This window comes from Bacillus rossius, chromosome 1, assembly GCF_032445375.1.
Source record: "Bacillus rossius redtenbacheri isolate Brsri chromosome 1, Brsri_v3, whole genome shotgun sequence".
Lineage (NCBI taxonomy): Eukaryota > Metazoa > Arthropoda > Insecta > Phasmatodea > Bacillidae > Bacillus > Bacillus rossius.
In genome coordinates, this window is record NC_086330.1 from 299,963,684 (window position 1) to 299,991,238 (window position 27,555).

General features: G+C 35.7%; 1 protein-coding gene across 1 annotated transcript; it reads left to right on the plus strand.

The window, feature by feature from the left end:
- Positions 1-4,721: 4,721 nt before the first annotated feature.
- LOC134527814 (uncharacterized) lies at positions 4,722-10,186 on the plus strand. The gene is made up of 3 exons (XM_063360766.1): positions 4,722-7,903; positions 8,231-8,479; positions 8,831-10,186. The coding sequence occupies exon 3, from the start codon at positions 9,027-9,029 to the stop codon at positions 10,062-10,064; it is 1,038 nt and encodes a 345-aa protein (XP_063216836.1). The 5' UTR covers positions 4,722-7,903; positions 8,231-8,479; positions 8,831-9,026; the 3' UTR covers positions 10,065-10,186.
- Positions 10,187-27,555: the final 17,369 nt, after the last annotated feature.

A 27,555-nucleotide genomic window follows, 5' to 3' on the forward strand; every position in this document is an offset into this window, starting at 1 on the left:
GGGCCTTTGCGACACTATTAATAAGGTCTACTGCTGTTAATTTCTCACAATAGTTTCATTTCATTTTGTGATTTATTACAAATTTTGAAACCAAATATTTACTAAGTGTTATCTAATAGTGGTAAAAAGCTAAGATCACTTGTATGATTTTTACAGCTCCCAAATTACGTTCAAAATATTATGTAAAAACAATTGTGGTCAAACCAAAAAATGTGTAAGTTCTATTGTTATACATTTACAAGGAAATGTCCGATTTTAGTGGTTGAATTAGTGGATTTAACGTCTTGCCCAACCAAGGTCATTAGAAACAATGACTGGTGATGAGATGAGCTAGTGCATTGACAGAATGGTAAGAATGACCCCATCAGGAATCGAACCCGGTTCACTCTGAGGATTGGAGAATGGACCTATCAACCAGTGTGACCCTGTCAGATTTCTACTTATTTAAAAGTTATATGTGTTGCTAAGCTGTGAAAACACACAAAGTGGACTTATAGAGAATAACATTATCAAAGAAATTAGGCAAAAATTTTGACTATGAATATTTGCCTAACTATAAATAGCATACTATAACCTGCAAAAAAAAAATGTTCACAAATTTTACAACAAAATGCACATTTTATACTGGAACGTCCGTATTAATTGTCCAAAGCAAATATAATATTGGCATGAAAATTAAATAACTAACATTGCATTGCATCAATGAATTACAACAAAAACAAATGTAGTTTTATGAATGATATAACTGCTTATTTATAATAAATTTTATTAAACAGTATACTTAAAATTGAATGCTCAAAATTAAAATAATAGTCTAATGAAGCTTCTCACCTGAATGGCAATGTTGTGCAGGACTGCACAAGCAAGTATAATGTCAGCTGCTTTTGGTTGTAACTGACTCTCGTGCTACAATATAAAATATAATTGCCCAAGTGGCTGATTAAGAACTGGAAGTGTGTGAGCAAAAAAAGACTAAGTAAATATACCATCAGAGGGAGCAACAAAAGGCCAGACAAATTAATTTAGATTTTCCCCTTAAAACAGGAGAGGGAAGGATGATCGTAATTTATTAAAGAGATACTACAAACATGTCTACACTGCCCTGCTAAGCACAAAGGTAATATCTACATTTTTTGGCCAAAATGAGTTATTGTTACCAGGTTGTTGTTTGTAAGTAGTTCTACCAAATGCTAAGGTTTAATGGTCGTATGTACAGGAAATACGTTAAAAAAACCATTTGAATAAAGTTGTATCTGCAATGTACAAATCATTTACTAAGGTCATTTGGTAGTAAGTGACAAATCATAAGTATTTGAAGTGGTATCTACTGCAGTTACCACTTTTTGTCTTAGCATTATTCAGATACAACAGTTATGCTGTAGCAACCATGTAAACATATATATTTACTCTATGGTAGCAACATAGTAACTACATTTTTGCTCTATCATGTTGTCTAAATTGGTACATTGTTTACCTGAAAGTTGTTGTGATGCAGCTGTGATGTACTAAGTTCTAATGATTGAAATGGTGTTCGTTGTCGAAGAAAAGTAATAAGTGTTAGAACTAAAAAATTAGTTATCGCCAAGGTCTAAATAAAGTGCTTAAAGATGGAATTTTCCAAAAGAATAATTATGCTAGATTTGTGTTGAAAAAAGATAACTGTGGGTAAACCTGATGAAAAACCGAATGAAGATATTCCTAACAATTAAGTTATCGTAACAGGTATGATGTTTAGTGATAATATTGATAAAGATTTCAACATTATTCACAGTGTAATGAATAAAAACAATACTGTTGCTAACAACGAAAGTACAACAGGGGATAGGCCTAACCCTAGTAGCCAATGTCATTATGTTGTTTCCCAAGATGACATTTTCTCTAACATAAAATTCTATGCAGTAAATGAAGATTGTTCGTTGCTACCCTTTTCTTCAAATCAAGACAATTTAGGTCTAGATTGTACAGATGACTTCGTGTTTAGCCCTGAAGAACCAGTGCCAGTGGTATCCAGTGAAGAATCTATTGTATTCAAACAATGCAGGTGCTGAAGATGAAACTGACAACAATAACTGCCACAATCAGTCAACAGATTTATCATCTAGTGCATGTGAAAAACACAAGGGCTGCAATAATGCCAATAATTATACCGCACAAGATGAACTTCGCCATGATGTATCTACAGGAGAAAAAGCATTAACAGCCCCTAACAATGTCAATCAGCGAGAAGAACTTAAGTGTTCAAGCTTGGTTACAAAAGAAGGAAATCCAAGAAAAAGAAAAAAAATATGACTATTCTATTCAGGAAAGAACCAATATAAAGAGAAAGAGAGTAATTGAATCCCATCCTGCAAGGAATCCTTGGGCAGAATGTTGCAAACAGAAATGTACATCAAAAATCTCAGCAGATAGACAAAAAGAAATAAATGAGCATTTTGGGCTTTAAGTTCTGTGCAAGACAGAAAGAGTTTGGTCCTTAACATAAGTCAAATGCCTGTTAAACGGAAAACATCTGGACCTGACTCAAGGCGTTCCAATACAAATGAATACCATTTGAAAACCAATGATGGAACATCAGTAAGGGATTGCAAAGTCTTTTTCCTCGCTACGTTAGGGTATGAACGACATAACGACAAAATACTTCAAACTATTTCAGGCCAAAAAAAAACATATCCCCTCAACCTGGCAAGAGAACAGGAAGGATTCCAAGAAATAAGTTTAATCATGAATTACTTACTTAGCACATTACAGACGAGAGCTATTGAATGCAAGCAAACTCAAACTTTTGCACTCTACGAAAAATAAAAATAATATGATGCCGAATTCTAAACTACCGTGCACACTTGGCCGGATATGAGAACGCGTTTATTGTATTTTGCGAAAAGTGTATAAAATATTATATCAAAGCAAAAGAATAGCCTAATATCTTGTATTTATCCAAGTTGCATCATATACGGTAAAATTTAAACAAAACAAACCTGGTTTGTCCATGTTAGCCAACATAGCTTCTACTAACTTCTCAGGTAAGCGAATGCTTCCTTAACGAAGATCATACATTTCCCAGACTGTGAGTAGTTTTGTTTTGTGTAAAGCTAAACACATATGTTAGCGGCTAACGAATTTATCTTACCGTAGTTGTTTATTTTGTGTAACTTCGTAAATAGCGAGAGAATAAGCAAATAATGATTTTGCAGGTACAAAATTAGTCTGCGCAGCGAGACTGGGAGTGTGCGGTCATGCGTGACTATCATGCAGCCAGCATCTGTTGTTGACGTTACGAGCCGCGACAGCGTTCCCAACGTAGTGGCATTCCTTTGCTGATATTTATTCGCACGCCAAATTTAGTTGATTGTTTTCGTAACAGCCTGTATGTAGTATGTTGTAACATATTTCTGTCTAGAGTTTTAAATGCTGAATAATACTTTGAGTGCTCGAGACCGAGCATATCAGTATCAGAAATATGGCTTTTATTGTACTGACAATAGCACAGTGATGTGCAAATTTTGCAACTGTAAAGTTTCATGGGAAAGAAAAGATTCCATTGACAAACACCTAAAGTCGGCTAAGCATGTGGCATCGGCAGCCGAAAAAAAAAGAAAATTTGTAGTTGCAAACATCTATAGCAACGTGTCTGTTTTGTGTAACTGTTTGGATTTAATTGGCTGTTATTATGCATATTAGTCTATTCCTAGTATACATGGATTGTTTATTAAATATGTAAACTATTATATTCAATAACTGCACAATTTAGTCAACATTTAAAATACCGGTAAACAGTAGCGGCCGGTATTAAAGAGCACAGGTGCACGTGCACACCCAGTTTTCTACAGAACATTTATTTATTTTATAGAGTTAAAAGTTCCTTTTTATCTACTTTTACCAGTGGCAGCTACCAGAGTTACACTCGTCGCTTTGTTTGCATCTGTCACGGACGTCTGTTTTTATTTTTTCAATTGCGGCGATACAGCAACGCTGTAGTGTTCACAGTGGATCTGTGCACGAAAAGCACTGCCTTCATGCCTGCCTCGGTCCTTTTGCGCATGCACACGCGCACGAAGGAATTACGTCACCTCCTACGGGAGGACGACTCTGGTGTGCTCGTGATTGTCCTGGCGTTTCGTTGCTCATTGATGGAGTTCCAAATTTCAGCACGCACAGCAGCACTGATCAGAGAAGTCAGTCATAACTTATGAATCAGCCCGGTAGATGCCAGTACTGTCCACTACAATACTATCACCCCTAACCAAACCAAACTTTTCGTTTTCAGTTTTTTACGTCCAGTGGAAATAAGTAGTTGTGTGTGGTTCAATAAGAGCGTAAATAAATTTAAATAATTAGTGTGCATGTGCGTTTGTAAATATTTTTCTGTGCCTAACACAGGACAACATTTTTCTGAGGTATGTTATAAAGTTTCCCTTGTTGTAAGACTTTAACTGTGAAAATGTGACTGCGTTATTTGGCGCGTACAGCAAACATGTACGATTTTTAAAAATCGCCATAATGAATTCCGTACAAACAATTTTAGCGAACAGAAAACTTACGTACGAGGAAAAGTTAGCAATTAAAAATTTAGGTCCTGATCAGCCTCATTTAGAAATAACTACGGAAACAAAGTCACAAAAACGTATTTTCAGACGTAAATTTACAAAAATATTTACACAAAACACAAGTGGCTATGCGGCTGTGTAAAAACAAATGCTCTGTTTTGTTTTCCGTGCCTGATTTTTAGTGCAGAAGTTGGCGCGTGGACAAAGTCAGGTTATAAGGACCTCGTACATTTGGGCGAGAAAATTAATAAACATGAAAACTCTCTTGCTCACAAAAATGCCAATATTGAACTTACATTGTTAGGTAGAATAAACATCAGTACATAGCTAGACAGTGCTTACAGAGAGTCTGTTAAAAAAATAATGAACAAGTGGACAGGAACAGATATATTGTCGGTAGACTGATAGATTGTGTAAAATTTTGTGGAGCATTTGAACTGGCGTTATGAGGGCATGATGAAAGTGAAACTTCTGAAAATCCTGGTGTCTTCAGGGGCCTCGTTAATTTGTAAGCTCGATCGACATTGCAATTAAAGAACACTTAGAAAATGCCACTGTGTTTAAAGGTACTTCAAAGACGATCCAGAATGAATTGTTAGAATGCATGTTGTGTGTTTGCAGGGAAAGAATTTCAGAGATAATAAAACAAGCAAGTTATTTAGCTGTAATGGTAGATGAAACCACTGATGTGTCCACTTCACAACAAATGGTATTAGTATTTTGATACGAGAGAAATGGCATAATTTTTGAGAGATTTTGGGGTTTTTTTAATCCAGAAGGTTTAGATGCTGAATCTATATATAAAGCTGTTTATTCAGAAGTAGACTCGCAACTGGGAGAGAACAAGACAAAATTAATTGCGGAGTGCTATGATGGTGCTGCTGTCATGAGTGGCCGTGTTAATGGAGTGCAAGCAAAAATTAAAGAACAGTATCCTTTTGCGTATTACATTCACTGCTATGCTCATCCGTTTAATTTAGTTTTGCAGAAAGCTGCAGCCATAAACAGTTCTGTGAAAATATTTTTCTCTAATTTGTCAGGTTTCCCAGCATTCTTTACTCGGTCTTCGCAGAGGACAAAACTACTTGACAGTGTTGTGAAAAAGAGACTTCCAAGATTGGCAGCCACAAGATGGGTTTTCAACATTCGGGCAGTTAACACTGTATTTGAGCAAAAGAATGAGCTGATTGAGTGCTTAGAAGATATCTGTAATTCAGAGCAAGTAGAAGACAAAACACGACGAGAAAGCAGTGGACTTGTTTCTAATTTACACGATCCGGTATTTTTATTTTGGCTTGAGTTTTTTTATCGTATCATGCCGCACGCTGACATTTTGTTCAAACAACTGCAAACCACTGACATTGACTCTGGAAAAATAAAAACATGTATTGAGCAGTTTCCAAGATATGTACAGGTTGCTAGAGATAAAGTGGAGGACATGTGTACTTCAGTGGAGCAAAGTGATCAAAACAAAAGGAGAAAATTATCATTTACGTCCATAACTGCAAATGCTTAAGAAGTCTGCGATGCAATTATTGTTGGCATTAAAGATAGATTTTCGTTTAATGGCCATTTGATGGTTTCTAAACTTCTTCACGTCAATAGTTTTCCAGTGTTTTCAAATGCGTTGCCAGAAGAAGAATTTAGAGTAGTTCTCTTGAAACATACCCATTTCTATCAAAGGAGCAACTGCGAACAGAGCTGCAAGTTTTGTATAGTAGGAATGACTTTCATCAAGCTGATGGTGCTTTTGTTATACTGCAGTTTCTTTTGAGCAATAATCTGGACCAGGACACATTTCCTCAACTTAGTAGTCTTCTGAGGATTATTGTAACAACTCCCATGACAACAAGTGAAGCTGAACGGTGCTTCTCTACTCTCAAGAGGGTCAAGATGTTTCTTCGGAACACTATGTCAGAAGAAAGACTTACTGCTTTAGCAATGTTGTCAATAGAAAAGACTCTAATAAATAGCATGCATGATTTTAATCATAGAGTCATCAACAGATAATCTGACACCAAAACAGGCTTCAAGAATGCAGTAAGGTAGGAGGTCTTCTTTTTTTTTTCTTTATGAGTGCATATGTGTTCGCATGTGTGTATGTATGAGTGTGTGAACACCCATAATTTAACATCACCGGCCGCTACTGCCGGTAAAATTTCCATTGCATAATGAAAATACCGACTTTAAACCGCTTTTCTAATTTGAAAGTACCGCTTTTTGCATACTGAAAACACCGAAATTTTGAAAACACCGAAATTTTCTAGGCCCTAGCTATAAGTGACATGGATGGCCCTTCTTTTTCTTCATTCCCGCGCATTTCTCCCTATATAAAGGCGAGGTCATCCACCTGAAAGCAGTTGATCGGCCCGACGGCCAGTGAGGCTGGATTCCGCCCACTGGCCATAGGACGATCATAGGGGGAGCAGCAGAACTACTGGCTATCCGTTTTCTGCTGCTCGCACCCCTCCTTCGCGAGTCAGGCCATCCGAGGACCTATCTCGGCCTAGGGAATTTGTCCACCCCCCCCCCCCCCCCCCCCCCCCTTTCTTGACGATAGGGTGTACCGTGTATCAATCCAGTGTATGTTGTGAAAGCCGACGCAGGCGACCAATTATACTGTTTGGACATTCAGGTCAATAAAAGTTCCGTGTAAAATACCGACATTATTTTCAATGAATAGTTCTGTACCTCAGAGCTAAAACCACGTAAGACCAAATTTATGGATTTTCAGTTATTGGTGGAATTGAACTCGTCTTTGTCGATTCCATCAGTGGCAAACTAGTGCAAGTCCAAAATATAAATAGAAACAAAAAAAAGTAAAATGAAAATGAGCTAAGTCCACTCCTATTATGGAGCTAAAATGTTGTAAGTCCTCTTACTACAATATGGCTCTAAGAATTTTGCAGGTCAAACTATGCAAGTCCACTTATGTGGTTTTAGCTCTCAATAGAGACAACACTGGGGAAGCAAGTCCAACAAAACAAAATCCTTTATTTTTTTATTCTTTATTTCCAAATAGGTTTTGTCTACAAAACCCACAGTTAGTTCTTTTTTATCTCCACTTGAGCTGAGCATAGAGGTATTGTAATCAATAATAGCATTATTCTTTGTTCTGAAGCACAAGTGTGAATGCATTTGCAGTGTGTGGTTGTTTCTTTTGTGATGTTTATTAATGTGTTCGAAACATGGAAGCTTTCAGTAGAAGTCAGTTACTTATAAATTTAGTACTAAAGGATTCTTATGTAAACAATGATGTTTCACATGAGAGCAAAGAACTAAATAGTGTTAATGAAGATATTATTAATGTATTACCCAAGAGCAGAAGTTGCAGTCTTGTTCCAACACTGGCAGAAAAGGTATGTGTATGGCTACAACACAGAATAATGATTCTATTATTATCAAAGTTAATGCAGTAGTATTATTCATTTCAAAATAATTTGTGTACTACTCTGTGCAGATTAAAACTGTAGCAAAATTAGTGTTTTAACTCAGTATTCTGCGAACTTTCACACTTCAAACTGTGTAATATTGTTGAATGGAAAACTATATAAATACAGTACTCTTAATACTGTTATTATTTCAATGCATTTTTTATCCTGTAATTTTGCATTGTTAACAATATAAATACCATTTTTCATTTAAGACTGCAATTAACATTCATTAACAACATGTTATTTTTGTAGGCTGTGGTTCCAACAATGTTGACCGATGATGACACAATGTTGACCGATGATGATAACAACCCAATGATATTGGACACGATGAGTTTTAACAACATAACCGCCTTATCGCCCATCGATCAAGCAAGTTGCAGTTGGATGTTCCCCACCAGAGATATAGAAAACAAAGTATGTCAGGGTACTAATGAAGGCATTTTTGTCCCACCCGACAGCAGAAGATCCAGCTCTGTTCCAACACTAACAGAACTTAAGGTATGTGTATTAGTGCATTTTGTATATCATTATTAAGTCAATTAATTTGCAATGTGGTGCATTAGTATCAATCATTTCCATTAAAATTTTTAACTACTGTGTGCACTTAAAAATTGTAGCAAAATAATTGTTTTAGCTGTGTATTTTGCGGACTTTCACGCACCAAAAAATTTTTAAATGGAAACCTTAGTAATAATTATATATTTTTTGTGAAATAATGTTTAAATAACTAAATATACTACAAAATATAAATTTTAATATTATTTGCACTGATAATTTTTATAGTGTTGCTGTTACCATTGTTTAAGTTTATACTGGTATTAACATCTATTAAACTGTCTTTTTTTGTAGGTTGTGGTTCCAACATGGTCTGAAACAGAAATGAATGTTGGAGATGATAACCTGAAGACAGCAGATAATATGGGTGTTAACTACATGACTGCCTTAACACCTACCGATCACGCAAGTTCCAGTTGTACGTTATTTGTGTTTAGTTGTCTTGGATTTTTATTATTCATATATCTTAAAATATAAGTACTACGTTTGTATGGTTCCTTATATTGTTTCAGATTCTACTGCTCATATGAATGGTTTTTCTACAAGTAGTGATTCATCGTTTACCAAGTTCGTGAAAGAACCAGAAGGGATTGTTGATATTGATGATCCTTCACCATCAACTTATTTAAGCTGGGAAGAAAGCAACACTGCTGAGTTACACTTGTTATCTTCAAGTCCTATTACTGAAATCTTAGGATTTCCAGACCTTCAAGCACATAATGGTCAACCAAATGTTGAAATAAATGACATTCAGGCTCACAGAAATAAATCACTCGTTCCTTACGATGATAGCACTTCTGAAGATGATTTTCCAAAAGAAAAAAACAACCGAGGAAGGAAAAGGATAAGATGCGAAAAAAAATGGAAGAAAAATGTTAGAAAGGCAAGAAGAATCAGTGGCAAAAAATATGTAAGTTGCAAGGGCACAGTAATGGAGGCAAAAATATTAAAGCCTCCTTGCAAGGAAACATGCAGGTTAAAGTGTACACAACGCTTTGACGAAAACAATAGAATACGTATCCACAAGGAATTTTGGGCAGAAGATAGGTCATGGGATTCAAAGCGGCAGTATATCTCTTCTTGTGTAACAGCAAAACCAATCAGAAGATCTAGACCTAGAGACTTCTCAAGAGAGAATGAAAGGACGAAGAGTAACACATATTCCCTCACTATTGACAATAAGAAATTGGTTGTTTGCAAGGTGTTTTTTTTAAATACCCTATGTATCTCAGAAAACTTTGTGAGAACAGCGCAAGCTAAGACATCTGAAGTAGGGATGGTTGTCGCTGACCAACGGGGTAGACATGTTGCAGTGAATAAAACACCCGAAGAGATTGTCAATGACATTAAGAGACACATTCGTCAATATCCTGCATACCAAAGTCATTATGGTAGGGAAAGAACATCCAAAAAGTATTTGGGAAGTCATTTGAATATTTCTAAAATGTATTCTTTGTATGTTGAAGAATGCAAGGAATTAGGAAGAGAGTGTGGGAAAGAATGGCTGTTCAGACGGATCTTCAATTAAGATTTTAATCTTGCCTTCCATTTACCAGATGTAGATACGTGTGATATGTGTGACCGATATTTGTGTCTACTTAAGAATACTTCAAGTGAAGAGGAAATAAATGAAATAAAAGAAAAACAAAAGAAGCACATAGATGAAGCTAGTTTGAGATACAAGTTAAAAAGTGAGGACAAAGTAAATTCTACAGAAAGTTGCAAGCACAAAACGATCATGGCGGACCTTCAGAAGTGCTTACCTACTCCCTATTTGACGAATTCTCAAAGTTTTTATCTAAGGAAGCTCTGGACTTTAAATTATACGATAACGGATCCAACTTCGAAGGAGACTTGATGTATGGTATGGGATGAAGTGACAGGTGGACGAGGAGGTAATGAAATGGCATCTTGTTTTGTAAGCTGGGCGAATGAAACTTTTCTACAGAGTGAGGTAGAATATCTGACAGTATGGACAAATAACTGTGCTGGTCAGAATCGCAACATGGCGATGATTCTCATGTACATGTGGATGTTGTATTTCAGCTCAAATCTTAAGGAAGTAAACCATAAGTTTTTGCTTAGAGGCCACACACACATGGAAGTAGATGGAGATCACAGTATCATAGAGAGAGCGAAAAAACATCTGCCAACGAACACTATATTCACATGTAATGATTGGGTGAATTTTATTGCAAGCTGCAAAAAGAAGTCGTTCAACGTTAAGCGCATGACTTTGAAGGATTTCAAAGATTTTACTTCATTGATTGGCAATACTTCAGCCCCATTCATCTCAAGAAAGATAGACACAGAGGGTGAGCCCTTCCTCATCTCATCAGTTGTTTGGGTACAGCTGCGAAAAAGTGAACCAGGTATCCTTTATTTCAAGACTGATTTTAATGGGGAGTTCAAATCAACTGATTTGAGGAGAATAAAACGGAGACCTTTATCACTCCTAGCATTGCTTCCACTGTTAAGAGCAGAAAGAAAAAAAATCAGCACCCAGAAGTACAAGGATCTTGTGACACTCCAACAGTGGATTCCTGAAGAGTACAGGTCTTATTTTCGTGATTTACCGCATGGAGATACAAAAAATACTGGAGACTTCCCAGATGACGAATGATGCATCATAAGAGTACTTATTGCGTGATGTTCTTTTTGATTTTTGCTTGAATTACCAATATTAGAAAGACCAGTGATGCATAATTAATTTGATTGTTTGTGAAATGGTTTTTTATATGCTAAAAATTAACTTTTAGCATTTTATTATAACCTAACATTCGAAATAGATGAATACTACCTCTGGTTAATAAAAATTATTGATTTATAAAATGTTGTGTACATAAATGTAAGTCACATATATTGAAATGTGTTCAGAGTCAAATGAGTGTAAGTCCACTTATGGTAAACTTTTTTGAAAACTTAGTAAAAATACAATATCAGTAAAATGTTATGTGTTTTGAGTTTTAATATCTGCCCACACAATAATCATACTACTATTTTTTTAGAAGTAACATAGCAAACTAAACCTGCATGATTGATTTGGGCTCTCTCCTGTAAAAATCTACATATGTGACTTACGTGGTTTTAGCTCTGAGGTACAGAGTTTAGTCCCATCCCTCACCCCACTAGCTATTCGCCTGCATACCAGCCGAGTGTGAATCCTGCCGCCAGACCAGCAGCTTGGACCTTCTCCACCCGATACCTGGCTCTCACCCAAGAGAGACATCGGTGAGAGAAGAAGAGACAGAAACATGAACAGTGTGTCCCACTAGATACTGCCAAAACCACATATTTAGGCTGTAGAGATGCAAATTTGGAGAAACCAATTTTGACACTTGGATGCTCCTGTTTGATCAAGGCATATACTTCTCTCAGATTGTTTAGTAGGAGCCTCTTTTGTTTGTGTTCTTTGGTATCGCCAATTCGAATAGTTACCAAGTCCTTTTTACCAAGCATGATTCTGCTTACATTGTCGTTTGAATAAAACATCTGAACAATATTGATGACACTGCAGTCTAGATTTCTCCCTGGTTTTGGATTAGATGATGTCATTATTCCACTTTCCTTCACTAACTTTTCTGATGTTCGTATCATGTAGTTCGTTGCAGTTGTGAATTCCTTCTTTATTCTGCTAATACTCCAATCTTTAGGTAAAATAGTCAAAATGTGCACCTTCATACTTTTTTCTGTACACCCTTAAAACTTTTCCTTCAATTGTTCTAATTTATTTTCATCACAACTTTTTTCCTGTGATACTCCTACTTCTGATACAGGGATTTGAAATATTCTTTCTTGAAATGCAGACAATATTTTCATTACTTTTTTCCTTGCATATTTTGCTGTTCTCACTTTTTTTTTTATGGGTGATTCCCCTATACTTGGTAGACTGTTATTAAATGTGTGCAACACTACATACATGCTTGATTCCTCTTCATCACTGTCAGTTGAGCTTTCCTCTTCACTGTACTTTTCCTCCCGTGTAGTACTTGCACTTGCTATTGATGAGATTTGTTTCCGACATGAATCACATACCTCCCATTCTTTTTTTCATATTTTTCCTTCGTTCTGGGCATCCTAAACAGATTTAGAAAAAAAAAAATAAAAAAACCTTCATCCTCTTACTTTGTGCTATAATTGTTTTGTTACGAACACCATTTTTTTAAAACACTAATTCATCTATATTCGCTCAGAATCAAAGTTAATATATTTAAATTAATTCAAGTCAATAATTATTTTCCTTCAAATTAATTTAAAACTTTGCGATGACTGCATGGTCTAAAAACGGGCTACCATTGTTGGTCCAAAAACGGGCTAGCCTGATTTTAGACCATCAATGGTAGCCCATTTTTAGACCATCCAGTACTTCAAGTTGACAAACAAACAAATCAATCACAACAGTAGCTCTACAAGAAGCTCAGTTCATCTACTTTGAGGTGAGGTTGAAGTCATATACTTAACTGAATAACTAAGAAAGAGAGAAATTTAATTTCACCTACCTAGAAAAGTTTTGAGTTCCTCAAAAGTAGGTTTTCTGACAAATTTCGCGACCAACGACGTGGGTCAAGGGCAGCGGCCATTTGCTAACTACTCTTCTGCCACATCTTACTGTTCCTTTTGGTGCCATTCCCGCACATGCGCACAACTCCCTTCCCCCACTTTCAGCTAGTAGCCTGTATTTAGACCCTAGCCCGTTTTTGGACCTTCTCCTCTACCGGTGTTCAAATTATCGTTTTTCCGTATGGATCGTACAAATTATTTGGTCCCGTCACAATAAATTGTAATAGATGATAGTTTAGCCATAAAGATTTTGCTGAAATATTCTTATATTAAAAAGAATACTTTATAAAAACAGTAATGATAATATACAGAAGTAGTAAAAATAACCTTAAATCTACAGTCATTTTATAATAGCGAAGAGTGAACAGTAAACAAATGGTAGATGGCAAACATTGGTACCATATTTCCGTGAAATCGACTCGCCATGAAACATTGCCACAGTATTGACTTGTATTTATGCACGAAACTTTTTCAAGTCGGCTAAAATGGTAACATAAAAAAAATTATACAGTATATAAAATCACTTCGAGACTAAACACGTAGCTTATTCCTGATTGATGTTTTCATTTGCATTTGCGTGACTGTTGAATTATCGTGTTTTATCGCATACCGTAAAATGGGGTGAATAGGGACTGAAGGGTGAATAGGGACTGAAGGGTGAATAAGGACATCTAGCATGGAAAAAGACATAAATTTATATTGTTAATATATCATACAATACATTGTGATTGTTTAGTTTTGTATTTACTTTATTTTCAATTGTTGGCACACCTGTAAATATGGTCAGCTGTTTTTATTTTAAAAATTATACTGCCAGAACTTTATCAGCACGTAATATAAAATGTTCGTTATTGTATTGATATATTTTTTTTATTTCATGCTTAAAGTTTTATGATATTAGTTAGACATCTTTCAATTATATTTATATTCTTAGTTAATTACTTATAAAATGTTTTGTGAGTACCTGTCAGTTTTACTACTAATTTGGGGTGAATTGGGACATAATTTTATAATCAAAGACTAAAAACTGCTCAGCTACCTATTTACCTAGCAATCTCAGTGATTTAGTTTTCAATATTTTGGTATTAATTTTGTGCAGGTGAACTACTTTATCATTTTTATTTTTTTTTTTCCTGTGTACAAACAGAATAACTCATTGTTGGCACAAGTAGGTTATTTGTTTGGTTAAGTTTATCAGAGGTTGTGTATATCGAATATAATAGTGTTTAATTTATGACTAAATATTTGTACTGTAAACATACAATATGCCTAGGGTATATAAGTGTAATCCAAGAAGAGTGCGCCATAAAAGAACTCTAAAAACAATTATACAACAGGCTGTTGCAGAAGTAAGAAGTGTTTCATCATTAAGGATTGCAGCTAGAAAGTATGGGTTAGGAAAATCTGTGCTACAAAGGTTTTGTAAGATGACACCTAGTGAACTCTTAAAATGTAAAGAAAAAGGTGGTCAAACTGCACTTTGCAACTCATGTGAAAAGATGATTGTAGATTGTCTTGTTAAATGCTCTGGGTGGGGATATCCATTGAGTGCATTTTATGTACGATGTTTTGTAAAATATTATCTGGATAGGGAAGGGAAAACGATCAAGCAATTTAAAAACAACCTTCCTGGACCAGACTGGGCCCTGTCTTTCACTAAGAGACATGCAGATGTAATCACACCTCGAATGTGTCAAAACATTTCACGCAACAGAGCAAAGGTAACTCCAGAAGAGATTCAAAGGTATTTTGAAGAACTACAAAAAAGTCTTGATGGGGTACCTCCTGAGCAAATTATAAACTATGATGAAACCAGTTTGGCAGATGATCCTGGGAGGTGTAAACTTTTGTACAAAAGGGGATGCAAATATTTAGAGAGAGTGCTTAATCAATCAAAAACCAATGTTACAGTTATGTTGGCTGTAACAGCTGATGGTAAACTGTTGCCACCTTATGTAATATACGAGGCTAAAAATCTTTATGACTTGTGAGCAAGGTACAACAGAAGTAAGTCAGGGTGGATGGATGGCCAATGTTTCTTAGATTGGTTTAAGAAAATAGTGTTTCCATATATCCGATGCTTTGAGGTTAAAAGAGTTATCATTGGAGATAATTTGAGCTCTCATCTATCGCCAGCTGTGATAGAACTGTGTAAACGAAACAACATTGATTTTGTATTTTTACCGCCAAACTCTACTCCCTTACCCAACCCTTGGATGTAGCCCTGTTTAGGGCACTCAAAGCTACACGGAGGAAAGTTTTGGAGGAGTAGAAATCGGGAAATAGACAAAAATCTTCTAGAATAGACAAAAAGTACTTTCCATGCTTTTTGAAGAAAACCCTTGAAAATTTATCTCCAAATCTGGAAAAAGAATTTTGTTCAGGGTTCAGAAAAACAGGAATTCATCCCCTTAATGCAAACAAAGTTCTCGAAATGTTGCCAATTGAAGAAAATGATGATGGTGGAGTCAACGATAGCCTCACTGAATTTCTTAAGAGTATGAGGTATGGTCATGGCATTGAAACCAGCAGTCAAAACGTGGCAGAAAACGAAAAGTGAATGTTCCAGCAGGTAGAAGTGTGCATGCACATGACTTTGAAAACACACTTGATATTGGTGAAGATGGAGATGCGGAAGCTCAAGAAACGGAGGAACAAATACAGTGTTCATTTCGGCAAGAAGATATAAACAATAAACAGTCAGTTTGTGAAACACTTGAAAATGTAAAATGGGTAAAAGTAAGATTTCAGAATCCCAAGGGAACACCAGTGCATTTCATTGGCAAAATTGTGAATGTTGTTGAAGAAGGTGTGACATACGAAGCATCATTTTTGAGGCAGTCATCAAAGGACAATAAAATTTCTGTGTTTCCAAATATAGAATACATTTCTGAATTTGATAAATCACAGGTTGTCGAAATAATGAACGAGCCATTGGTTCGAAGAGGTAGACATGTTTTCAAGTAAAATATTTTAACGCATACTTGTACTCTATTATGTAAATCTTTTGTATGTACCAAATTTAGAGTAGTGATATTCAAATATATTTTTTTAAAACATATATGGCTGTCACAATTGATACTAGGAAGTAGCTGAATAGGGATTGCTAGGCTTTCCTACCACTGTCCCTATTGAAACGGGACACTTTTTTAACATTCGTGTCTCACATTTTTGTAATAACAAAGTTTTTGATTTACATGAAAATGCCTTGTTAATATTTTTTTTCCAAAATAAGGATTATACGTAAATTATTACTCCTTATAAGTTCAAAAAAGCTGAAATACTGTCCCAATTCACCCCATTTTACGGTAATCATCACACATTTTATACCAGAATCAAATTCGAAATGTAGGGATGAGAAATTGATGCGCCATAAATACGCAACTTAAAAGTGAAAAGTACATTTAATTGAAAAGTAGAGTAAACCATACCATTAAAATTAATGAGTCGTGCAACAAAAACATTTTTTGTTCAACTTAAAATAGAAAAACAAAAAACGTATACCGAACGAGAGGCGGAACTAAGCATAATTAATTATTGTCGTAGTACAAACTAACCACAAAAGAGTGCAGGCTATGAAATGTAGTTTACTCGGAACGAGATAAAGCACGGTCGTGCATGCAATCGGCAAACTATCAATATTCCAGTACTTGCACGCATTCTATACATGGAACATAGCGGCCGGCGACAAATATGGAACACATTAAAGTTATGACGTTTGAAATTCTTTAAAAAGAGTTGACACATTAAATAAGTAAGCGGTAATATTTAAAATAATAATAAATTTATGCTTTAAATACATTGGTGTTTACAAGAATATAATCTCAAAGACAACATCTTTAAAATTATTATAATTGAAAAAATGGCGGGACCAATAAGTATATTTAACCATTTTTCAAAATCTAAGAGTGAAGTCCACGTCTATTGAACGTCCACATCTACTGAATTTTATTGCTAGTCCCATGAGAAACGATAGATAGAGGATCGACTGTTATAGTAATTCATTCCACCAACAAAATTTTACAAACAAATTCAAAAATCTACTATGTGCTTTCTCATTTTCGCAGGAGATTTGCTTGCATACAAAGGATAATAAGCAAATGCATGGCAATTACAGATTCAATCATCACATTGCAATCGAACTCACCAACACATTGTTGGTCCCCACCAGCAGGATTATCTTGTGGTGAAGGTGGCCAGTGTGGCTCAACCGCTTTACATGGTTGAGCGTTGCCTGCACACACTGGCCACTTACACAACTGCCAATTTTGTTTCTTTAGCATTGGCCTGTCATCAACAAAAAAAAATACATAGGCACTTGTTTCACATTTAGCGAACACGGTCAGGATTTTAAGAAGAATGGTCTTATGTTAAATTCTGAGCATCCAACTAAACATTCCAACAATTTTTTTTAAATCACATCTTCCCATTTCACGATCTTCATCAAAATAAGTTATTGCTTCATTTTATAACTGACGATATCATAAGCTTTTATTCAGACCGAGTGCATTTTACTTTGTGGCATGCAAGAAGTATATTTTTTATAACAGTAAATAAAATATTTCAGAAGCTAACCAAGAATGCAATTATATTTTCGTACATTCATTTAGACACATTGCACCAGGAATTTTGTTAACATTTTCATAGCATATGGTATTGTTGGTATGTTAATAAGAAATAATTTATAAGTTAGTTTCACTGGTAACTTTTGACTGAGTTTTCTACTTTGAAATCATTATCTACTTATGTGGTAATACAGCTATAATCTGATATTTAGGTGAAGAAGATTAAACTTAATATTTATCCATCTGCAGTCATCATTATGTATTGAATACTTTCTTGCAAATTAATTTTGGCACTATATATTAAATACTGTAAAAATATTGTTTCGTTTAGCTACTGAGTTTTCACACACACACACATTACACTAATTACTTCAGTGTTCACACCACTGGCGGATTTGAGGGGGGCACCAGGGGCAAGTGCCCCCCCACACCCCTAAAAACCAGTGTCTGCTACATTAATATTGCCGACAAAAAATGATTGTTTCTGAAACCAATAAAATATTTTAATATAATTAATGAATTTCTTGTAGAATCATAAAATTTGGTGGTTGGATGTTATGTATAGTGTAAGTATATTAAATACAAATTTAGTAATTTTAAGACAATATTTCTCTGGCTACTATGAAACCCTAGAGTGCCCCCTCCGAGGCGAACCTCTGGATACGCCACTGGTTCAACTGACCACAACTGAAGCAATAACGTATGACACAGAATATAGTTAACTAAAAAAATAATTGCTGTGGAAAATCACTTGATGGAAAAGTTGAGCTTTGCACATTAACACACACTTGACATCCACACAGTTACCAAATGGGGGGCTTGTGGTACAAAATGGTGCCATATCCCCCAATTCTGAAGGTTGTGTGGTGTAACCAAGGGTCTTCTTAAACGTTTTCACCAAGCCGAATGTGGCACCATTGTCTAGTTTATTTTTTATTGATTTTTTTATTGAAAAGTCTGATCAAAATACACACAGTTACCAAATGGGGGGCTCGTGATAAAAAATGGTGCCATATCCCCCAATTCTGAAGGTTGTGTGGTGTAACCAAAAGTCTCCTTAAACGTTTGCACCAAGCCGAATGTTGCACCATTGTCTAGTTTATTTTGTATTGATTTTTTTATTGACAAGTCTGATCAAAATACACACATTTACCACAAAGGGGGGCTCGTGGTAAAAAATGGTGCCATATCCCCCAATTCTGAAGGTTGTGTGGTGTAACCAAGGGTCTCCTTAAACGTTTTCACCAAGTCAAATGTTGCACCATTGTCTAGTTTATTTTTTATTGATTTTTTATTTACAGGTTTGATCAAAATACATTTACCACAAAGGGGTGCTCGTAAAAATGGTGCCATATCCTCCAATTCTGTGGTTGTGTGGTGTAACCAAGTGTCTCCTTAAACGTTTGCACCAAGCCGAATGTTGCACCATAGCCTAGTTTATTTTTATATATAAAAATTATGCTTCTTGTTTTCAAATTCGAATCTCAGTTTCGAATCTTACTTATCCTAATTAAACATTTATGATCTTTATTTAATTTTATTAACACGTATAAGTTCATGAACATGTATATATAATTTTTTTTCCTGTTTTATGCTAATTAATTTAAGGAATTGACTTATGCTGTAGTTGCACGAAGGAATTTCTTTGTTTTTTAGGTGTGTATGATAACTGTGGTACGATCCGGTAATTTGTCAAATTCGAATCTCAGTTTCACATCTAACTTATCCTCAGTCTGGTCTGTAGAGGCACCACTTTTTCTCGAAGCCGTCACCTTATTGTGTTCGCACACATACTGGCTTCGCAGAGACGCAAGTTTTGTTTTTAAGTCGGCAACTGTCGTTCCAGGACGCAACACACACACGCTTTGCGCTACAGCGTCCAACGCCCGCGTTCTTACAGTTTTATTGAGATAGTTCGGCAGCTTCGAATTAAACAGGCAAGGGTGTTGGCTGTAATTTTCACACAATGCAATTAAGTGTTCGTTTGTCCACATTTTCGCCGCCATTTTTGCGTTCACCTGTTCTCTATCATTGTTTACTACTGTTGGTTCCACTGAATGTCACGAGGAGCAATTCGCGCAAGGATACTGCAATATGATTGGCCAGGTACGAAACCTGTGTTGAGACCTTGCAACAGAAAATAGGACGCAGGGAGCATCTATCCTTACGGAAAGAGAGGAAGCTCAAGCTTAAAACTGATGTAACTTATTTTGACCTCGCTGTTCTGTCACAGCAGCGGCACACCAAACTCTCAGCGGAGGGAATGTGAAACTCCAACTGACGCGCATGCGCAGTGCAGCTCTGACTCTATAACCTCCCCCCCCCCCCCCGCCTTTTTCAAATAACTTTTTTTCTTGTTTATTTACTTTTCGTGCATGTCGTTTGCTGAATGTATTTTATCTGAAAGTATGAGAACATTTCAAAAATATATTACGACGGCAGTAAGTCAATTTAATCCCTGAAAATGCGCTACAGCAGTCCTCTGGCATGCAATGAAATCTACAGTAAACCATAACCAGAAACGCTGAGACCTGAAAGTGTTATATTTAGAGCACCTGTTTGAATAGTTATAAATATATCTTGACAGCTTTGTTTTTATTGTACTTTAATTGCACGTACAATTTAATTTCGGTTTAAGGAGATGTCCTTAAAATAGGCCTTTAAGTAAGATTTTTTGAGTTTTATTATAGGTAGTAACTAATAAAAACAATACACTATTAATACTAGTAATGAAAAGTTTTATTGCACAAATGCTGACAAACATTTAAAAAATGACATCAGAAAACCTATAAACAATTTTTGAAGACTAGGAAAAGTCATAATGACAAGCACTGTAACAAGCATGGAGAACTTACTACAATCAACATAAACATACCAAGATTAAGATATTCCACATGTAGGCATCAGAGAAATTTATTCAGGTTGCATTTTTATGGTACTTACGTATTAATGCCACCACAGCTACATCTTTGACTGTTTTTAAGTGCCGCCAATGTACACCTAAAATTTTTGCGACAAATCATAAAATAAAACACTTTATTAAAAATCAGAACACTTTCAAAATGCAAAATACTTTATTTAAATACAAAGTAGTATATGGTTTTTTGGTGGAAAATGGGCCGATTATAGAGTTTAACATTGATTGATACATTAAAAATTGGTACTTTGTTGGTTGGTTTAGTATAGCTAAACATTAAATTGGTAATTCCTAAGCAACAATTAGAAATATTTTACAATAGCCTATTTATAATGTAACTATACTGACCTAACCAACCATCCAATATGTTTTGAAGAATTTTTAATGTAGCTAACCTAACGTAATTGACCATATTTAAGATTTAACTCAAGTTATCCAAATCATATAGAGACAGACCCACCCAGAAAAGAAAAACAGTAAAGTAAGTTATAAACTTTCATTTCTCAGAAACCAGTAAGAATTCAGAAATTCTGTTTTCAGGGTAAATACAGAAATGTGCCTAGTGTTTGAAAAAAGTATTTCTGGAATTTTATTATTAGGGGAGGTTGGGGTTAACTAGACCATGGGGTTAACTGGACCACGTCGATAGAAATTATATGTAAAGGAAATTTTTGTATTCTCTCATTGTATGTTTACTGCATAAGGTTGGCTGTTCTGTGCAAAGTAATATGGCTGCTGTGAATACCATACTTTCAGAAGTATAAACAAAAAACTAATTTTCACAGGTAAGAGTAAATTTATTTTGTTGCAGATAAAAGATCCTAAAACATGAATTATTGGTAGCTTATACTATTTATTGCTTAACAAAAATACATAATGTTATAGTTACCTACAAGTTTGTTTACATGCTATTGCAGTTAAGAGAAAAAAATGCATGAGGGGTTAACTGGACCATTAAAGTTTGGGGTTAAGTGGACCGGTCCAGTTAACCCCAAAATTGTAAGCTTATTATATACTTATTTCCACATATCAACAGCACAATTGTTTTATCAATTCCTGTGTAGTAAATTTAAAATTTTATGGAATAAGTGTTTTTTTAGATTCAGTTGTTTATTCATTTTTGTTTTCCAGAAAATGCCAAGAAATCGTGCTTGTACGACTCAAAACCGGTCATATTCTGTAGCAGAGCTGGAAAATGCTGTGAATTATGTAGTAAATGAACAGATGCCTGAACGTGAAGCTGCGAAACTAACTGGGATCCCTCATAGCACAGTAAAACGTTATGTCACAAAATATAGAGCAACAGAAGATATCACAAAAGTGAATTTTCGTCCAAAGAATGAACATTTGCAAGTTTTTACCAGGGATGAAGAGCTTATGCTGGTAGACTATATTAAGACAAGTTTGAACATTCATTATGGTTTGACAAAAGTTGCAGCAAGGCGCCTTGCTTATGAATTTGCAGTGGCTAATGGAAAAACACTTAGGTCTAATTGAAGGGCATGGGGGGAAAAAATGGTAACCCACATATTGGACATTTTTGAGCTATATGCAGGAACACAATGGTACACTCATACTGTACAGCCAGATACTAGAGATTTAGCCTTATGACCACAGATGGCAGCACAATGCAGTATTGATTCTATGGTAAGCCACATTGTTGAGCAAAACATAATGGTAAGCCACAAAGTAAAATGGACGCCACAGCTAGTTGCAGTAGGAGTAGCACTAATGTTTCAAGGATATTAGAGGAAGTTTTTAATGAAGATAGTGATGGTGAAGTGTTTAACGACGACGAAAATGATCCAGATTACAGTTTGCCTACAAAGGAACAGCGTATCTGCTTAAATGTTTCAAGTGTAAGTGAGGTTAGTGTGGTTTTATGTTCATTGCTTTCCTTTGAGGGTTACCATTTTCTTCTTGCTAAAATAAATTGCACAATTCATCTGTAGTTTTAACATAGTTTAAAATTTTTAAGAAATGACTTATGACCAACTTTACATTAATTATATATTCAAAAATATTTATAGGCTATAACATAATTTAAACATGTCCATAAAATCATTTTATGTCCAGATTTAGGGTTACCATTTTATTTCTTCTTAGAGTTATATGGTTACCATGTTAATCCTGCAACAAGGAGCATCACATTGGTTGAGGTTACTGTATCAGGGTGTCTACAGGTCACGGAAGTCACGGAAGTCACCAAAAAGTAACTAAAATGAAGCGCTGGTCACGGAAGTACCGAAAAAGTGGCGCAATTGTTGTGGAAGTCACGGATTAATGTTTATTTACCCGTCGTACGTAACGTTTCGATACAAATCGATAGTTTGCGGGTGTAGAAATCGACATATGCGCATCGATAGTCTCGCGGAAGCAGACGTTGATATCTTCTAATCGATAGTGCTTTCCTGTTTGCTGTTTCCTTTGTCTTTGAAACACGGATGTTTGGATTTGTACGTAGATTTGTAATGGCTGCCGACTTGTGTTGTGTAAAGTGGCGTGGATTTTACTAATTATAACGTCATGTAGTTGTAATTCTTGTGAATATAAAACCGGAAAGAAAACGTTTTCGTTTGTGTGCCAGTTAACTGAGTTTATAGTAAAAACGTTCCGTGCGTTATTTACCAGTAAATCGATGTGTGCTTTTCTAATTAATCGCCACTGCAACGTTTTAGCACGTGGTACTAAATATAGATCGGCCAAAAGGTGTTTTCTGTAATTGGTGCAAAATATTTCTTGACTTTTATGTATCATGTGCTATTTAGGAACATGGAAGAGTTTGTTGTAACAAAAAGTTCAGTTAATTATTTACTTAAGTTCTGGAAATTCTGATTGACACGTCTTCACGTGTTTATGTATTTATATGTGTGAAATATAAAAGAAATGCCTGGAAAGTGCAGTTTCCAAGATCAGTGGTTCAAAATGCCTTGCGCAATAGAAGGAAATTGGACGTCTTGGCTTAGGCCTGTAGAAAAGTCACAATACAAAGCTTATTGCACTATTTGTAGAAGCGACTTTGGTATTTCCCATGGTGGTGTATACTGTGTTAAAGTTCATGAAAAGGGGAAAAAACATGTTCAGAAACTCCTGGAAATCTCTAAAGGTAAGCAAACATTACTGCAATTTTCTAAGAAAAATGATGCTCCATCTGTGTTGGCAACAGGCACTTCACCAATGAACACTGAAACACAGAATGACTGTTCTAGCGAAACAACTAATAGTGATACTAAAAGAACTGAATGTGCAGGTACTTCTGGCATAGGCCTAGGCAATTTCATTTTGAAGGATGACGTAGCAAAGTTTGGGCTTTAAATAAAGTAGTTACTCATGGGTCTTCACGTGGCTCAGGATCAAGTTCTGAACTGTTTCCGTACATGTTCCCCGATAGTTTGATTGCAAAAAATTTCATGATGCAAAAGGACAAATTGTCCTATGTTATTACTTATGGTCTTGGACCTTATTTTCAAAGTAAACTTGTAGATTAAGTAAAAAATGCAAATTTTTTTTGCTATTTCCCTCGATGAAAGTTTAAATAAAATTAGTCAGAAAGGTCAAATGGATCTGATTGTACATTTCTGGGATGAAGATTGCAATGCAGTTGTGACCAAGTACCTGACATCAACATTTCTTCAACGAGCAACAGCAAAAGATTTGTTGGAAACTTTCACAACTACTATGGCCAATCTAGGTTTGCCCCTAAATCACATTTTGCAAGTATCTGTTGATGGGCCTAACGTGAACTTAAAGTTTTTACGTGACTTGCAAGACAGTATTGGTAACGAGCTGGATGGAAATGGAAAGCCTTTTGATACTGGAACATGCCCTTTACATGTTGTGCAAGGGGCTTATAAAACAGCACACACTACAGTAGGATGGAAAATACATGAATTTTTGCGATCTGTGTACTATCTGTTCGGGGATTTTCCGGTTAGAAGAGCTGAATACACTCTGAAGACTGCTTCTGAAGTTTTCCCACTCAAGTTCTGCCAAGTTAGATGGGTTGAAAATTCAAGAGTACTTCAAAGAGCCATTGAGATGTTTCCATCACTTGTGAAATATGTCAGTGCAGTAGAGAAAAATCCCCCGAATTCTCAGTGTTATGTAAGAGTGAAAGAAGCCTTGAAAGATAAGCTATTGTTTGCAAAGTTGGAATTTCTTCTATCAGTTTCATTGCAGCTAGAGCCTTTTCTAACGAAATTCCAGTCCAATGATGCTTTATTTCCGCTGCTCTATCAAGATACGTTGTCTCTCTTGATAGGCATTGGCACTCGCATCTTGAAGAAAAATGTGGTAGAAGACATCAAATCGGGTGTTCAGCTGACAAATGTTGATGTATACAATTCAGATGTCTTGAAAGCTGTGAGCAATATAGATATAGGATTTGGTGCCAAAGCAGCATGCAAAGACCTTAAAGAGGTTGTAGTGTTGTTGTTTAGAAATGAATGCAGGTGTTACTTACAACATATATTTTCAAAGTTTACTGTGAAGTCTCCACTCAAAAGTAAAATTGTTAAAGGAGCATCCTGTTTATCACCTGAAGTCATCAGAAGTAGTCTATTAAGAAACTTACGTATTACCACTGCATTAGACATTTTTGTGTCAAATGGACACATGGCTCCACATGTAGCAGACTGCATCAAACGAGATTACTTGATTGTTTGTGACAATGCAGCTGTTAAAGATGCTATAGAGACATATGATTGTAGGTCTCAAAAATTGGATGCCCTTGTTTTGGAATTAATTTCTATGGCGAAGGTGGACAATGCTGCCCTGATTCAGTTTTGCAAGAAGATTTTAGTTATGTTTCATGGCAATGCTGCAGTTGAGAGGGGGTTTTCAGTGAACAGAGAATGTCTGGTAGAAAACTTGTCGGAAGCCTCTTTGATAGCACAGAGATGTGTGTATGATTCTGTTCATTCAGAAGGTGGAGTTAAAAATGTCCAAATCACTAAAAAAATGATCCATTCTGTAAGGAATGCATCTGCCAGGAGACAGGAAGCACTCAGGATGAAAAACATGAAGAAAGATGAGGAAGAAGAAGCAAAGAGGAAAGCCAAGTCAGAACTGAAGGAACTGCAAGCTACAAAACGCAGGATGTTAGAAATGCATAAGGAGGAAATGACCAGCATGGAGGATAGGATAACATTTTTGATAAAGCAGGCTTAAAATTATGAATTATGTTTCTATCCATATCCACAGTGCAGAAACACATAGGCCTACAAATTTAAATATTAACTGTCAGTGTTTTTTGGCCAGTGTTGAAATTGTGGTCTTGTATAACAACTGCTAACACCCGGGACTATTAAAAGGTAAGCACATAAAACTGTGTAATAGTTTTTAGTATATTTTGTTGCTTTTTCGTTATTTTCAATAGTGTATGTTATTACATAGTCAATAAGTTGCATTAAAAATATTCCTTTTTTCTGTGTGGTATAATGTGAAACGTTTCTGAAAACTTTTTACCTAAAAATGAAACGTGTAATTCGAAGTATCAACTTTTCTTGAAAAGGTCACCAAAAGGTCACCAAAAAGTCACCAAATGAATTTTTCTGTTGCCTGTAGACACCCTGTGTATGTGTTGTCTGTGATTGTAAAGCTCTACATTAAAACCTGTTGGTTTACAGTGTGAAAATAGTACTCAGGCCAATCCTGAAACGGTGAAAAATGAAATAAAGAAGATGTCAAGAAAAAGAAAGAAAACTATGAATAAACAACAGAAGAATAAATTGACTAGGAATAGTGGACTACAATATGAATCAAAGAATGGTGTGATTGCACAAGAAAAAACTGTCTGTGACCCGTGCAAGTGCCGAAAAATGTGTTTTGAAAAGCTTGGAGAGGAACACATTGTTGCCATACATAAATAATTTTGGGAAATGGGATGCCTTAGTCTTCAAAATTCTTATTTGTTTAGTTCAATACATGTAGAACATGTTAAAAGAAGGTACATGGGTAACAAAAGCATTAGGCGTAATAATATGATTACCTACAGTGTTAAGAAGAATGGTCTGAAAATTGACATCTGTAAGATTGCATTTTTAAATGTACATGGACTCCAGAACAACAGAGGCCGATTAGAAAATTTGCAGGCAAAAATGTGAGCAGGGGCTTCTACTGCTCCACAAGACGCACGTGGAAAGCATAAGAACAGGCCTCATGCCTATTCACAGGAAGATGTTCAACTTGTGAAAAATCACATTGAATGTATCCCTAAATACAGAAGTCACTATAGCCGAAAGGACAATGGGGATAAATTCTATGTGTCTATGGAGTACTCTATTCAGAGCTGCTACGATCATTATAGGAATGAATACTGCACGGAAATTAAGATTAAACCAGTCTCTTTTGACAAGTACCACCGTATTTTTATTGAAGAGTACAATATTTCATTTAAATTACCGAAATTGGATACTACATGCTCAACATGCGACTCATATGAAGTATAATGTAATGCTGCTAAAATAAATAAGGATACAGACAAGCTGAAGAGCATACGGATAGCAAAAGAACTGCATCTAAGGAAAGCACAAGCAGGCCAACAAAATATTGAATTGCTGACTGGAAAGGCTTCATCAGACAAGAACATTCATGTACTCACCTTTGATCTACAGCAAGCATTGTCAACACCTAAACTTTCATCAGGACCCATGTTTTACAAAAGAAAGCTGTGGACCTATAACTTTAGTATTCATCCTTGTGATTCGTCTTCTGGCCATTTCTTTGTTTGGGATGAAACTGTAGCTTCTAGCGGGTCCGATGAAATCTGCAGCTGTTTGAACAAGTATCTAGAGGAACACAATATTCGGGGCGATACATTAATTGCTATATCGGACAACTGCTCTGGCCAGAACAAAAACTGGAACATGATAACCTTTTGGATGTATGTAATTGCTCAAGGCCGTTTTTGTACCATTGAACATCACTTTCCTCTCTCAGGACACTCAATGTTGCCAAGTGATCGTGATTTCAGTGAC

Coding starts and splice junctions, on each gene's coding strand:
- LOC134527814 (XM_063360766.1), top strand. CDS start 9,027: ATGGTTCCTTATATTGTTTCAGATTCTACTGCTCATATGAATGGTTTT.